Raw genomic sequence first — 15,939 nt, 5'->3', positions numbered from 1 at the left:
GTTGTTGAATATACTTGAACACAAGCATCATGTGATGTGGATTCATTTTTGTATGCATACATGAACTGAGAACGATGTACATAGATTCCATGCATCATTTTCATGGCTCAGGCCCGTTTTTTTTTTTTTTTTTTTTAATTTTTAGAAGAAATATGTTTTTTTGTAATTTTTGGTCTCCTGCATCTGTGAATCCTTATTTGAAGCGTGACTTGAGTTGATAGCTTGAGTTTTCTTTTGTTGCCGTTTTCCCTCCATTTGTCTGTCATTCCTCAACTCTTACTAGTTGGCTGGTCACCAGCCAGGCCTTGATGTCATTTTAACATTGGTTTAACCCTTGTTGTCCAGATTAAAACGTCAAACAGTTTGTTTCTGTGTTAGATCCAATTGTGTGTGTGTGTGTGTGTGTGTACGACCACAGGTTTCCACAAATCGAATGCAGTTTAAAAATTAATTTAAAAATCATACTGAATACAAATCCAAGAAGGTATTGGGGGCCGCATGGAAGAACAAATTTGGGATAAATTTTAATTAATTTGGGGAATAAAAGTTGTTTAATAAATGTTAAAATATAATTGATTAAATATAATATATTTATAATATAAATGTACGTTTCATCGTGTCAGAATACTTATAGTTTCAGGAATGAAACTATTGTCTTGCTTCAGGCAAGCTATTTATAACGGGACAGCAAAACATAACAATTGAGCATTTTTAAAAAATATATATTTTATTACAAACTTCAATTGTACAAAACAGTATCAGCAGAATTACAGGAACATAAAAGTACAATTCTACAGAATAATAACATAAATAAGAACAAGTAAATAACAAAGAAAGGGATGAGATAGGGATATTTCTTGAAAATAAAAATAGAAAACATGTAACTTTGTTCTTCATATCAATTGTTTTAGAACGTTCTTCAATGTATAAAAGGTTGTCACTGCTTTTCTGTTTTTTATTATAAGCTTCAGTGATTCATATATTTTCAGTTCCGAAGAATAACAATTGAGCAAGTAACAGATAGCATCACATAGCATAGGTTAGCATGTCACTTCCGCCTTCCTTAACCAGCTCCCTCCACATAAGCCCCCCCCCCCCCCGTTTAGTTGTCCTAGGCAATGCCTGTGAAGTTTGATTTGTTTTTATGCATTATTTTATTAACATTTATTCTCGTTATTTTACTACTTTATTCTCATAAACTCATATTTTAATATGCCATCGTAACAGGCATCGCCTGATAAAGCTGTGAAAACGAGGGTCGTTTTGTAATGCTATAGCGTCCTCAAATGGAACGAAGTTCATGTATTGTCTTAAATGAGTAATTTAATCTTTTAAAATCGTATTGAAGACATTTCAGATTTTAAGCGATATGTAAAGGCTTTAAATTTCTAAATTAAAATTCTTAGAGCCTACTGTTTGTTTGGTCCGAATGCCATTGTGCTCAAATCTTACATTCCAACACAAATGGGTACAATCAAGGTCTATGAACATAACACTGACCAAAGGTTCGACTGAAAAAGTAGGCCTTGAAGGCAACACGGACTGCATCATCCTCTAAGTCTATGATCTATTCAAAGAGCAGGTAGATTGTCAAGAAGGGACATTTGATTCCAAAAGTTAGCACTTTCCTGCTGATCTATTTTTATAGGGCTGTGATTCAAACCCAGAGGTGTCATTTTTAAAACAGGATTTAAGACTAAACCAGCTTTTTGGGTGCACATGAACGCCCCATCAGTGTGGCTTTCTGTTGAGGTTGAGCTATAAATGAAAGTAATCATTCCAGTTAACATCGATGCACAACTATAACCCAATGAGACAAAAAAACAATTTACTTGACTAAATAGTGACTGAGAATTTATTTACATAATTACAACATTCAGGTCATTTGAAGGCACAGGTAAAATATCTCTAGTCTCACCTGCTGCCAGGTAACATAAAATCAGTCAAATTTAATAAATGAAAAAAAAACTGTACACAAAAATAACAGTCTCCGACCCATTCTTCACTCCACATTTTTCTTCTTTCGCTTTTTTTTCTCAGACACTGGAGTCACTGGGATATCTTCTGGCTTGACCTCAGCTGCTTGCGCCTTTCGCTTTTTCTTGACTGAAACTTCGGCTTCCTCCACCTCGGCCTCCTCCGCCGCAACCGCCTTTCGCTTCTTTTTCTTCGCGGCAGAAGCGTCGCCGCCTCCATTTTCTGCAGCAGGAGTTTCCTCGGGTTCCAGCTCCTCGGCGGCACGTTTCTTTTTCTTTTTCCCTACAGGCGTCTCGGCATCTCCGTTCACCTTGAAAATGGATACAAGGTCAATTTAGCAGTTTGAATTGAGAACTGAATAGACTTTCATCACTGCAATGCTAAAATTGTACAACTCGCTTCAGTGACCATGCCCATGGTTAGGAGCAGGTCAATGGTTCGGAGTTGAACTGATGTAGCATGTCGTACACTGAGATGGGACCACGGGTGAGGGGTCAGACCCCAAATCTAAAACATGCAGATTCATTTTAATGTTTGAGTTTTTACCTCGGCGTCGCCGTTTGCCTGGAGCTCTTGCAGCTTCTTTTCACGCTTCTTGCGTTTCTTCTCCTGTTTGTCGAGCTTACGCTTCATCTCAACGGCGACATCAGAAGCCTTTTGGGAAGGGCAAAGAGGGTTTGATTGCAGTAGGAGTAAAAAAAAAAAAAAAAAAACCATTGGCTTGTCTCTTTAGCGCCGTGCTGAATGCTGCATCAGGCTCATTAAATCAGATTTTACCCTCAGTTAGCATCAGGAACAAACATGTCATCATTAGCAGCAGACTGCATCGGGGCTACCGTTCGTTGTGTGTGTGTGTGTTCGCTCACCTCCTTCACAGCCTCTTTCATGACGTCAACATTCTTGCGTGGTAATTCGCCTGTCTCGTAGAATGACAGGCGCTCTTCCACTTGTTCGCGCAGTTTGTCACCAAAAACGCTGGACGGCAACTCTGGAGGAGTAAAACAATCAATAAAAATCCCAGAATTCCAATGCGTGTACAACATCCGTCAGATTAGTGACTTGTGCTCAGGAAGTCATTTATCAACATCAACCCGGGGATTGAATGCTGTTGACGAAAAATGTTGAGCATCACAGCAAAGCCCACGTGTCGTAAGGGACACCGTAACGCTTTGGATCCTCACCAGAAAAGCAGTCGATGCGCGAGGCGATGGTACACTTGTTAGCCAGATATCTGGAGATGCGGCCCTTGTTCTTGGCGGCGGCGCGGCCGATGAAGGTCGAGTGGAAGATCAAGCCGTATTTGGGCGTGTTGCCGCGAGTCTTTAGTGCTCTGTGCGAGATTACAGCTGCTTTCACATTCATGCAGAACAATGAATACTACACATCAACATGTAACAGTCAATAACGATCTGCCTGCATCCAGAGATTGACATTAAAATGCTGTTCTTCTCTACCTCGGTGCCGCATGTGATTTGCTCAGACATTGGGGGGTGCAACGGGGGGGAGAGGGATCACTCCAGACAAGACTCTGATCACCCTGCTCTGCTCCGACCCAGCCCTGCCATCACTGCAAACACAGCTCTCCCCGGCAGGGAGGGGTCGCCCCAGTACCTGAACAGGGCCTTTTCCGCTCCCAGGATTTGGACGGTAGAAGCGGGGTACTTTGCCAGGTTGGTTAAGCTGCCGGCATGGGAGATCAGACGTGCACCCACCTAGAAGAATAGTTCAAAGAATGTAATCCACTACAAATGTTTTGTCATGAAAAAAAATCATTTTATATGACAAGTCGGACCATCAGCACCGAAATGTTTCTCATCACAGAGAGTCAGGGGATTGACAGATTATGGCAAAACATCATCGGTCCTGGGATAAAAAAACAGGGGACAGACCCCAGGGGCTCACCACATCTCCAATCAAAGCGGCCAAGTTTGGAGCCACCTGACCCATCTTGGAGCGCAGATACTCCTGCAGTTCCAGTCGATATGCGGCCAGAGACACCACGCGGTTAGAGAACCTCTCGATATTGATCAGGTCAATGGGCGAAATGTCCATTCCTGCAGAAACGACTCATTAACACCTTGCATCGCTTGGGTATAAAATCATTACAACGTGAAGCAGTGTTTCTCCCGACAGGATCCGCAGTAAGGATGTGAGCCTGTACTACAGGTTTATGAGAGAGATTCTCTACCCCTCTGTGTTAAACACCAGAGACAATTGTCGGTCTAAGGTGGGCAAAGAAGGGGCGTGGTTTAGTCATGTGACAGTCCTGGGAATTAAATGCAAAATCAAACAAACCCATGGAAGAGCGGGATGCCTCTAGGATCGCCTGGGCCTTGGCGTTGTCCATGACCACTTCCTCCAGGCTCTCTACGCTCTCATCCGTCAGCTCCTTCCTGTTACCGATGAGCTGAGCCAGACGGCAGTACATGGAGTTGTCGGGCACGATTTTAACCAGCTCGGGGAAATGGTAGCCATACCATTCGCTGAAGATACAAGACAGATCTATTAGGAACACCGACACATATCTTTGCTGTCCTTACACAAATTGGCGAGAATGTCTCACCCAGCTTTGACGCTCCACCAAACAGCAGCTGATGGAACAGAGAGGCTGGGTGACATTTATGTACCTCCCGTTTCTATACAGACTATACACTTTAAAGGCACGGCCTGTGGTAAGCATGAGGAGGCGTGGATGCCAATATAGCAAACGTACCGAACACGCATGGAAAAAGTGTTGATGTCCTTGTCGAGCTGATCCAGCAACGCAATAGACTGGATGATCATGTTGTCTGCCCTGTTGACATTGAATTTGACCTTTGCTCTGGAGTAGCTGTGGCCCAGACCCAGTTGGGCTTTGGATGCCGCTTGAGAAGTTAGCCCCTTCACCAGCATGTGAAAGTGCAGGCGTATACCTGACACAGGAGTAAAAGTAAAAGTCGGATGTAGTCAAGTGGTGATACAGGTGATCATGTGACTTGTCGGCTGCTCAGATTTTCAGTATGAACCTCCATGGAGTGTCAGGTCATATAATCACATCATAACAGCCATTAAGGCATAGCGCACAGCACAAGTCGTTACCTCTAATTATTTCAGCCACAACGCCGCTGGTCTGGATGGAAAAACCGAATTCTTCTTGTAGGGCAGCTCCAATTTTGGCATCGCCGACACCCAGCACAGCTTTCTTTTTGCTGGAGTGAGGAAGGTTTGTCTCAAGGAACAACTTCAGGTCCGCATGTACTACACCTAAAACAAGATACCAAAACAATGTCAATAGTGTCATTTATCATTGGAAATTATAACCCCATCCAATTATAAAGGCAGTATAAGAACTACAAAGACACCTTACCTTCAGAAATGGCATTTATGTTCTCCAGGGCACCCTGTGCCGACTTGAAGGGGAAAAAGGCAACCAGGCTCACAATACTATTGAACTTTCCAAGACTCAGCACACTACTCTCGACCTGAAATCCAAAACACACAAATAAGCTTTCCATATCAGACACAAAATGTGAACTTTATTGTAAAATAAGACCCACCTGAGGTAGTAGCATGCCGATCTCCTCCACCTCTTTAACAGCAAACAAAGCATATCCAGATGCGTGCTCGTACAACACATGCAGAAGCACCTATGGAAATGCACAATTTATTAACACAAAAGCGGAGTATAAGCAAAACAGATTAAAAAACGTTAAAAACAAATTATACGCCAAGTGAAATGTAAGAAAAATATTAAAAACACACGCTCAAGGCTATTTAAATTTCATACACGTATAAACTTAACTGTACCACGTGTCCTTTACGAACCCACGTGCTAACAACCACGAGTGCGGACTAGCAATAAGCTAACTTGTGGTGTTCGTGCAACATTAAAGCGGCCTTTGCACATTCTTGTAGGAGAACATCGACTTTGTGTATATTATTAAAACTTGCAAACTTGTAAATTTTCTGCCGTTGGTACTAAATGTTCGTTTTCCACAGACGTGACGCAGTTTCACGAACCGCTAATGCTAGCCACATGGGTGGCTAAGTACGTAGCTCTCCAGCTAAGGCCTGTACCGCGACTATAAAGTACATACGAAACGCCGTATTTATATATCAATATATATGTATTGTTCAATGTACTTTCGTTATAAGTTGAAATAACTTTGTAGCTAGGTACGTAAAAGTCTATTTCTTACCATGATTGCTGACTCTGCACCGGCACACAACCAGCGTGTGCACCCTTGCTGCTTCTCAGGAAAAAAGACGGATGAAGTCCTCTTCAACTCAATGCAACCAGCCAAAATCCCGCGAGACCACGAACAAAACCACGCGAGATTCAGCAAAGACGCCGCTCTTCCTGCATCGCTCTCTTCTGGACATTAAGCAGAACAACAACAAGACGGTCGTCGTTCTTTTTTTTTATTACCAACAAAACACTGACATTTGGGTTATTGTAATTCAGTTAATTCGATTAATTGAATTTAATATGCGTAAATAATAAAAACACATGTGTTAGGATTTACTTAACATATAGATACACAGTACTTCATAGCCAATACAGATATAGACCAGTTTCAAAAAGTTAGCATAACTAATTTTAATTTTAAAGTAACACATCTTAAAGCTGACACCAAACAAACCGTACTGGTGCCGTACAAACGTGACTGGAAATGTCTACATTGATTCCTACTCAGGACTGTAGGTTCACATTTGTAAAGCGAAAGCGATATTTGGACTTCTTTGAGTTTTCTTTTTGGGATGTATTCATGGTTAGCTTACCGCAGAGTCGTACATTCAAGAAGCCACCTACAGGTAAAGGTAAGGGCTTAGATGTGGCTGTTATGTATTTGTTAGTCATATTTTATTTCTTTATATTAATATTGATAGCATGTACAAAAAAGTGATTCAAACAGCACAACAAGCGACCACAAGTAGGCATACAAACCAATACCATGCCAAAAAACACACATATTTTCCGGCCGCAAGGCATGCTGGGTAGCTTGTACTACTCTTTCGAAGCAACATTTTGCCATGTTTGTCGTATTTTCCCTTAATTTGTTGAGGAGGTCGTCGGAGAGGCAAAAAAGAATGAGTTAACATACCTTTGCTTTCTTGCTCATAGTTCGTATAGTTGCAGCTGGACTACCCAGCATGCCTTGCGGGCATTTGGAAATGAGCTTTAAGCTACATGTTATGTTTAGCGCTTAGCTGTTGCTTATCATAGTAGTTGCTTTATGTGATGCGTTAACTTGCTGTGGATGTGTTTTAGTTTTGTTGCACCGTGAGCAAGTATGTCACTCTGTTTGATGTTTGAACCCAGTATGATCAGCTCTATGATATTAAAATTACTCTGTATTTATTTGTTATTTTTTATTATCAATGTGCGTCAAATATATACAGTGCAATAAATATCCTATACGTTATTATTATTATGGATTTCTGTAAAGTGATTGACAAACACATAAAACAGATTTATCTGAGGTGCTGGAAAAATACAATTAGAGCTCCTACGTCACGTTGATGTTATATTTAGCTCTCCACATGACTTCTATTTGAATCAACAGCAGCCTAATGTTTAATAGCCCACTTCTGAAGAGTGTTCTGCTGTAACATTTCACCACCATGCAGGAATAGAGTCAAGTGCTAGATATGGGGAAAAGCATCATTAAAGTTATTTAACGTTGCAGGGTTTCTTAGGAGCACATGCATGCGAGTTGGTGCGCACGTCATAAATGTCACATTGTGTTGGCTCATTCTTAACAGCAGGGAATTTATGGCTGACCTCTAAGGACGGAAATCCCTTGTGGGTACGACACAACGACACACACTGCACACAGATGAAGTGCGGTATGTAAATAAAAAAATATTGTTTGTCACTATTTGAGTTCATCAAGATGCTCCTATCACCTTGTCAACATATGAAGGTCAAAACATATGTAGTGTTAATATCTGCGTTTCTAGGAGCCTGGATGTGAGATAGGAGAGTGAAAAGCTGAGGGATTCGCTTGATATAAAGGCTGGCTGGGAGAACTGATGCTCAGACTAGAGAAGCGCCGCTCTTCTTAAAGCACACCACTGGGAAAAAGCTGAAACAACACGTGAGCATGCAACATTTGGCATCTTTTGTCTCTTTCTTTTCTTTCTTGTGAGCAGATGTGCATTTCTATTGTATGTGTTGCTACAGGAGCTTTGTTGTGTGTGGAGCAGTCTTGTGAATTGTTCCTTCCATCCTGTCTTTGTCAGCATCTGCTTGAATAATAACAGAGAATAAGTCTGACATATTTTAATTGTTGTTTCATTAGGTCAAATTCCGAGTAATATATATAATATAATATTATATGAGGCAGATTCTGCCTTCAAAAAGATAATTATGCCCAGTTTTGAATGATGCAATGAATATATCATAAAAATAAAATAATTAATTTTATTTATTTATAAATTATTTTTTATTTTCATTCATTTTCTACCGCTTTTCTTCATAATTTTTAAAATTTTTTAAAAATTTGATTTATTTATAAATGCCTCTCATATAAACCAAAAGACAGTAATCAGTATCCATTTTTATAGGAGAATGAGCATGCGTGGAGCAGCAGCTGGTTGTGTGGTGCTGGTGTGCCTTGTGGCGATGCTGGCTGAGAGGACACAAGGTCACATCACCTTCTTCAGCCCAAAGGAGATGATGCTGATGAAGGTAAGATGCTTGAACTGGATAGGACAGTAAGACAGGAAGAAGGGCTGAGTCTCCTTTCCGGTATTTATAGAGTCTAATTGACAAATATGATAATATGGAAATCGTAATGGTTTTGTTTTCATTTGAACATGCATCAGATTACAATTGAATGCATCCCATAATCAGTTCCCAGTTCCACATGTCCAAAAGGAGTAGGAAGAAGCAAAGCTTATTAAATCCTACCCCTCCATCTGGTACTTTTACAATCAGTAACTGGTACATTTGTTCACTTCCTGCTTTCCATAATACAGGTTGTTGTTTTTTTGTGATAGGTGATATGACCATCCAATAACATAATGGTTACCATAGTGAGTGTCAATATAGTGATATATATAGCACATCATGACTGGTTCAAGACTCTTCATCTTTGTATTTAGCAAACATCAACTGCTTGTATTGTTTCTTGAATTGGCTCATCGTTGTGCATTGTTTGATTACCTTACTCAATCCATTCCATAGTTTGATTCCACATACTGAAATGCTGTGGCTTTTTAACGTAGTCCTAGCATATAAGTGTTTCAAATGTAGTTCTTCCCTGAGATCATATTTCTCCTCTCTTGTAGAGAAGTATTGGATGACATTTTTAGGTAATTGGTTATTTTTAGCCTTATGCATTATTTTAGCTGTTTGAAGATGAACTATATTAGCAAGTTTAAGTATTTGTGATTTTAGAAATAAGGAGTTAGTACGTTCTCGGTCGGCAGCATTATGAATTATCCTTACTGACCTTTTTTGCAGTACATTTAGCAAGTGAAGATTACTTATTACCCCATATTTCCACACAATAAGTTAGATATGGTAGAACCATGTGTAGTGGAGTGATTGTACTTTCCTTTAAGATAAATGGTACCCCACCTTTCACTCAATGCTCTCATGGGATGTATTTTTATATTTTTTAAACATATATTTTTTTAATAAAACATAAAAAAGTGGGCACTATCATAAGTGTACCCTTTTATATGATTTTAAAGTAAGCATTAATTAACTTAAGGAAATTAAATACTTTATTATGAACAGCTTAACATACTATAGTTAAAGTATAAGGGTACCTTTTGTCGTGGTACCAAAAAGTACATTCTCTTCCAGTTACTGGAGAATCTACTGTTGTCATATACACCCTTTGTAACAAAATGCTTCATTATGAGTTTGTGTGTATGTTCTCTGTTCTCGGATGTTTGCTCTGCAGGAGCGAGAGGGTAGAAAAGACATGGAGCCTCGGTCAGAGGATGGCCAGTTTGAAGACGTTACCGTCGAGCAGCTTCCTCAAGCCGAGCGTGGTGGCAATCCTGTGTGTACACACAAGAACCAACACCCCCCCAAATATTTGTACACATCTTTGCCAAGATGTTCATTTTCTGTGTGTGTGTTTGTGTGTGCGTGTAGGATAAAACAGTGGACATCACAGTGCGTCTTTCACCCAAACAGCTGGACCATGTGGCTCCTGTGCTTGAGGAGCTCATCCATGAAATAGTGGAGGAGCGACAGAAAGGTACTCGAAGTAAAACCTTGAGTGACAGATGGTTAAATGATCCAAAGATGGCTAACATAAATTCTGTTTTTTCATAATTTTTGTCTCCGCAGCCAAGTAATGTGCCGGAAGACTGTCTGATTCCTTCAAAAAGGACTAATTGCTTATATATTTTCTTGTGTTTCACTAAATTACTCAATAAAGGGAAGTTGTATACATTAACGGAACCTCTATTGTACTTTCCTTAAAGATACATGGTACGCCACCTTTCACTCAATGCCCTCATGGGATGTATTTTTTATGACAAATTCACAAAAAACACCAAAAGAGTACACTTACTCTCATATCAGAAAAGTTAATAAAAATCCAGCAAAAAGTAAACAAAAGAATATAAAATAAAGCTGGTGTTTGATCTCCTTACACAAATGGCAGTGTATGTTTAAGTACTTCAACAGAAAAAGAAAAACATGGAATTTGACCCCCTTTCTGTTATCAGAGTTTTTTTTTTTTCACAGTTTGGAAGTCAATCGTTGGCAGATCTCAAAGTCCTTGACAGCGAGGGCTGTGTCTCGTGCTAAGGGGGCGGGGAGGATCAGGGAGCAGTCGCTGTCGAAATACTTCCCAGTTATCCCTTCTACTTCCTCTGATACTGCACAGTAGATGGGGCTCACTGCCCCTTCCTCCGCAGACTAAAAAGATGGGGGAGAGTATGGTCAGCTAAAAAGTACAGACACACCTCAGAATAAAAACCTTACAAGTAATAAGCACTGTTACATTTGACAAATACAATCAATGCATTTTTTTAAGACCAGTACAAGACTGAAAGTGCGAGCATTTAGGATTTAGTCCGTGCATTTATTTTAAGACATGCAAACAATGAGGCTGATTCAAAAAGAAAATATGTTGTCTTGCAGGAAATTACATAATAACGACTATGTTAGTTGAATACTTTGAATGAGGCACATTTTACTCAACAGACTTGCAGCCAATCACAGGGCACATATAGACAAACAACCATTCACACTCTCATTCATACCTATGGACAATTTGGAGTCGCCAATTAACCTAGCATGTTTTTGGAATGTGGGAGGAAACCGGAGTACCCGGAGAAAACCCACACATGCACGGGGAGAACATGTAAACTCCACACAGAGATAGCCAAGGGTGGAATTGAACTTGGTTCTCCTAGCTGTGAGGTCTACGCGCTAACCACTCGACTACCATGCAGCCTGAGAGTGGGTCATAGATTTATTTAAAAAATACAAATAAATACAGTGGTGCCTTGGTTAGTGTCATTAATCCGTACCAGAAAGTCTGACTTAAACCAAAACAAACTCTAACCAAATAAAAATTTCCCATGGAAAGTAATGTAAATCTAATGAATCTGTTCCATACACATCAATTTTTATAGTTTTAAATGCAGAAAATGATACAAAAATAAATGTCTGCGATAAAAATAAACAAATAAATTGAATTTGGAGTAGCCAAATCTCAAGTATTTTCAGGTCGTCAGACTAAAGTCCTAGGTACTGGGTCATTGATTGTCAAGTCCAAGTCAAGTTGAAGGTTTTTCTACACCCTGGACTGGTGGCCAGCCAATCACAGGGCACATATAGACAAACAACCATTCACACTGTTTTTGGAATGTGGGAGGAAACCGGAGTACCCGGAGAAAACCCACGCATGCACGAGGAGAACATGCAAACTCCACACAGAGATAGCCGAGGGTGGAATTGAACTCGGGTCTGCGTGCTTGTCCGCCGTTTTTGTTGATATTGTCAAGTCCACTCCAAAGTCTTCAAAATTACTCCACGGGGACTCGATAGATGAATTGAACAGCACACTCACCTTGAAAAAGAACAGGCCAATGAGGTTGAAGATCCAACGAATCCAAAGCGCGTAGTGCCTCATCATTCCCGTCATGACAATACCAGGGTGCACCGAGTTGGCGCTGACACCTACATAAATATATTACACATGCAAGCAAAAATGAGCAATAATGGTAATAATCATATATAATCACATTAAATTTTAGGTGACCTGTTCCCTGAAGCCTTCGAGCGAACTCATTAGTGCAGATGATGTTGTGCAGCTTGGTGTGGTTGTAAACACGATCCATATAGTAAGTTAAATTCTCCCCATGAAAATGAGAGAAATCCACTTGACCATTTTTATGATTCATAGAGCTGACGGTGACAATGCGAGCTGGAGCTGATGTCTTCATCAGGTCTGTAAGAGTCAAAAGGCCCCCCCCCCACACAGAGCGTGAATACTTGGCTTGCCATCAACATCATTAACAAACACAAGAAAACAAGAAAGAACAAATAAATATTTTTTTCAATATTTATACAGCATTACTTACGATTCTAACATTGTATTACAAGCGTACCAGTCAGTAAGCAGGTGAGGAGGAATGGACCCAAATGATTGGTTGCAAAAGAAGCATCGAATCCATCCTTGGTAATCTGACGAGGTAGACCTAATGGAGCACAGTGATGAAATGATGACTAACAGAAGCACAGGAATAAAAACACAAAAAAATAATAAACATCGTCGATAAAACATTCCCTGGTTGGAATCTGTCTGTAGTGTCCCAACTCTAAAAGAACCACTACTATGTCATTGTACTGCTCAGTAATTATGATTAAAAAATAAACATTTTGGGTCCTGCTCACTGCATTCTGGGGTCTTCTACAATGCCACAAGCCAATTAACAGAGTGTGGTTTTTTTTGAGCACGCAACAATTTTGTTAGGTGCACTTTTTGGCGGTATGTTAACAGAGACAGTGTACATTCATTCATTCATTTTCTACCGCTTATCCTCACAAGGGTAGCGGGGGGTGCTGGAGCCTATCCCAGCTGTCTTCGGGCGAGAGGCGGGGTACACTCTGGACTGGTCACCAGCCAATCACAGGGCACATATAGACAAACAACCATTCACACTCACATTCATACCTATGGACAATTTGGAGTCGCCAATTAACCTAGCATGTTTTTGGAATGTGGGAGGAAATCGGAGTACCCAGAAAAAACCCACGCATGCACGGGGGGTGAATTGAACTCGGATCTTCGTGCTGTGAGGCCTGTGCGTGAAACACTTGACCACCGTGCAGCCACACCGGGACATATTTGTGGCAATAATTTATATTGAAAACCAAAACCAGGGTGTACAACCACATTTTAAGGTTATTTTTACCTTTTTACCTAAAATGTGACTATATTATATTGCAGTGTGTCACCTGATACTGCAGCATTGTTGACAAGGATATGAAGAGCTTTCTCCTCTTTCTTAATCTTTTCAGCAAAATCCCTGACAGAGTCCAGAGATGAAAGGTCCACCTGACGCACATGGACATCATAGTTTCCCGTTTTGGCGTGAATTTCTTTCGCCGCTGCTGAACCCCGGGACACACTTCGACAGGCCAGGAGGACTCGGGCCCCACGGCGAGCAAAGTCCATGGCAATGAACTTTCCGATACCTAGCAGAGAGGAGTTAACAGTAATATAGTGCTTCAAATTAGAGAGGTTTGAGCTTTATATAGTTAATGCAAAAGTCTGGAGTTGTCTTTACACACAAACTGCTACCATATGAAGGCTTCTGAATGGGATTAAACTTCATGTAAATTCCCCTTGTCAAACGATCCATTACACATAAACAGAAGCACAACACTATTTCAACATTCTTCCACAATGACCATCATTTCCTTTTTCCACAGTACCAGATGTGGGACAGCTTTATAAACACAATTCATTGTTAAAAAAAAACAAAACAAAGAAAACAGATGTTGCTTTGGAGGACGACTTGTTGTTTTTAGTTGAACTAGTCAAGTGGTTCCGAATACTTTTTTTGGCCCCTACTCCAGCCCCTAAAGCATGGGTCTCAAACTCAATTTACCCGGGGGCCACTGGAGATAAGGCCTGGGTGAGGCTGGGCCGCATCAGGTTTAAAAAAAACAAACATATTTATTAAAAACAGAAAAAAATAAATAAAAAACTGTCTTCAATGCTTTTGCTTCTGCTATACCCTACACCAGGGGTCTCAAACTCAATTTACTTGGGGGCCACTGGAGCTCGGGTCTGGGTGAGACTGGGCCGCATCAGGTTTTCCAAAAAAAAAAACAAAAAAATGCATTTATTAAAAACAAAAAAATAAAAAAAAACTTCCAATTTTCTACAAGAAACATTCCACTGTTCTCAAATATCTTGCTTTTTATTTTTCTACACAAAATAAGATGAAAAATAAATAAACAAATCAAGAGTAAAGAAAACCAATGAGTAATAAATAAATAAATATAATAATAATAATAATAATAATAAAACGGCAAATAATAAAAACTTAAGAAACCAGATATAGTTGGTGGGTAGACAAATTATTTTTTTCAGATTAAAATGAACAAAGCATTATTAGAGCCCTGTAGACATGACAAAACACGACTATAGTCACATTTATACTCTTTTTATTTACAACATATTGTGCAACTGCAGGGTCTTGACTCGTGACTTGCTAACTCGCAAACTAGAGAGCTAGCGACCTAAACGGTAGCCTTCAAGTTATTTCCTTTAAACTTAAATAGCCAAAAAACGTACCACTTCCACACGGATAGGGAGGATAACTATTAACAGTTATTTAACCTTTAACATGAACATTAATCAAACGTAATAATTTTTTCTGGGTACATGATACCATACAGCATCCGTATCAAACTTGCGCGAGCCGCACTAACATTAAACTTTCATATCAAAGCGGGGGCCTCAAACTAGTGTCCTGCAGGCCACATTTGGCCCGCCGAAACAATTTGTCAATGAACTCAACTCCTGTTGGTGAAAAGCAGTAAAACCTGAAATGGGGCTTTAAAGACTGTTATCTTAAAGTACAAGTATTTACAGAGTGCCGGAGCACTGCAGGTATTCTTTCCAACGTTTCTCCTGCAGGTGATGTAAACCAAAGGAGTGTTAATCATAAAAATGTATAATAAAATAAAACCTGCAGTGTCTTGGCCCTCCATGGTATGAGTTTGACACCCCTTGTCTTAAAGTATGAAAACGGTTAATCTGATATAAAGAAAGACATACCTGGTCTGCATATTTTAGATGCACCGGTGACACAAGTGTTGTGTAAATATTCAAACACCTTGTGACAAATACTAAAATTAATAATCCATTGATGAGGATTGATAAGTTTGCTGTAGCACTTCATACACACAAAAAGCATGAAAATATCTGACCTGAATTGGCTCCAGTCACTATCGCCGTCTTCCCTTTAAGCTGCGTGGGACATGAGCGTGGGTGCCAGCATCCTCTCCGCTGGAGGCGTACCACCAGACCCAGCAGCGCCGTGGACACCAGCCACAGTGGGCTATAGATCACATCAAACCAATCCATGGTGCTACCAAGGTGAGAGATGACACATGACTCCTGACAATTGGTGATTTAAACCTACTCTTACAAGTGGGAGTGGCCGGAGTTGAGTGGGCGGTGCCAGAGTGCTCTTATCTCATGGAACATTGCAGGCAGGGGTGCTGATTTATCAGAGCTATGTGAAAAAACTCCTGATAGCGGAAGCGTCGGTCTTCTTAAGAGTAGTCCAAGATCCAACTGCTTTGTCTGCAACAAGATAGTTGTGTGTGTGCAAAGGCACTAAACACACTAATTTAGATTATTTGCATACATTCACTACACATATACTTCTGAAATTAATTATTCCATGACATATTTCAATGCAAAACACAATATGCATAGAACTGGTGGTGATTTGGAGAGGACATCCTGGGCTTTCCAGGAA

At 40.2% G+C, this 15,939-nt stretch overlaps 3 protein-coding genes and 2 non-coding genes across 5 annotated transcripts; 1 reads left to right on the top strand and 4 right to left on the bottom strand.

The window, feature by feature from the left end:
• Positions 1 to 1,827: 1,827 nt before the first annotated feature.
• Positions 1,828 to 6,283, bottom strand: nop56 (NOP56 ribonucleoprotein homolog). Its single transcript, XM_058070893.2, has 12 exons — positions 6,156 to 6,283; positions 5,514 to 5,603; positions 5,324 to 5,438; positions 5,056 to 5,220; positions 4,691 to 4,889; positions 4,273 to 4,460; positions 3,880 to 4,031; positions 3,589 to 3,689; positions 3,159 to 3,307; positions 2,844 to 2,965; positions 2,524 to 2,631; positions 1,828 to 2,287 (listed from the first exon to the last, which is right to left on the bottom strand). The coding sequence occupies exons 1-12, from the start codon at positions 6,156 to 6,158 to the stop codon at positions 2,003 to 2,005; spliced, it is 1,677 nt and encodes a 558-aa protein (XP_057926876.2). The 5' UTR covers positions 6,159 to 6,283; the 3' UTR covers positions 1,828 to 2,002.
• LOC131101789 (small nucleolar RNA SNORD57) lies at positions 2,727 to 2,793 on the bottom strand. The gene has a single exon (XR_009119309.2). It is a non-coding gene; the product is annotated as a small nucleolar RNA SNORD57 (small nucleolar RNA).
• On the bottom strand, positions 4,093 to 4,212 carry LOC131101796 (small nucleolar RNA SNORA26). Its single transcript, XR_009119310.2, has one exon. It is a non-coding gene; the product is annotated as a small nucleolar RNA SNORA26 (small nucleolar RNA).
• Positions 6,284 to 7,302: 1,019 nt separating the features above from the next.
• On the top strand, positions 7,303 to 10,398 carry mlnl (motilin-like). The gene is made up of 6 exons (XM_058071000.2): positions 7,303 to 7,806; positions 7,921 to 8,057; positions 8,527 to 8,650; positions 9,876 to 9,977; positions 10,073 to 10,178; positions 10,271 to 10,398. The coding sequence occupies exons 3-6, from the start codon at positions 8,531 to 8,533 to the stop codon at positions 10,276 to 10,278; spliced, it is 336 nt and encodes a 111-aa protein (XP_057926983.2). The 5' UTR covers positions 7,303 to 7,806; positions 7,921 to 8,057; positions 8,527 to 8,530; the 3' UTR covers positions 10,279 to 10,398.
• A 98-nt stretch (positions 10,399 to 10,496) lies between these two features.
• LOC131128279 (retinol dehydrogenase 12) lies at positions 10,497 to 15,918 on the bottom strand. Its single transcript, XM_058070980.2, has 6 exons — positions 15,383 to 15,918; positions 13,397 to 13,636; positions 12,547 to 12,636; positions 12,198 to 12,386; positions 12,006 to 12,115; positions 10,497 to 10,846 (listed from the first exon to the last, which is right to left on the bottom strand). The coding sequence occupies exons 1-6, from the start codon at positions 15,537 to 15,539 to the stop codon at positions 10,667 to 10,669; spliced, it is 966 nt and encodes a 321-aa protein (XP_057926963.2). The 5' UTR covers positions 15,540 to 15,918; the 3' UTR covers positions 10,497 to 10,666.
• Between the last annotated feature and the right edge of the window lie 21 nt (positions 15,919 to 15,939).

This window comes from Doryrhamphus excisus, linkage group LG11, assembly GCF_037039965.1.
Source record: "Doryrhamphus excisus strain RoL-2023G ecotype Guam linkage group LG11, RoL_Dexc_Guam_v1.1, whole genome shotgun sequence".
Taxonomy (NCBI): domain Eukaryota; kingdom Metazoa; phylum Chordata; class Actinopteri; order Syngnathiformes; family Syngnathidae; genus Doryrhamphus; species Doryrhamphus excisus.
Note: the sequence above shows the minus strand (reverse complement) of the source record. Positions and strands in the feature narration are given on the sequence as shown.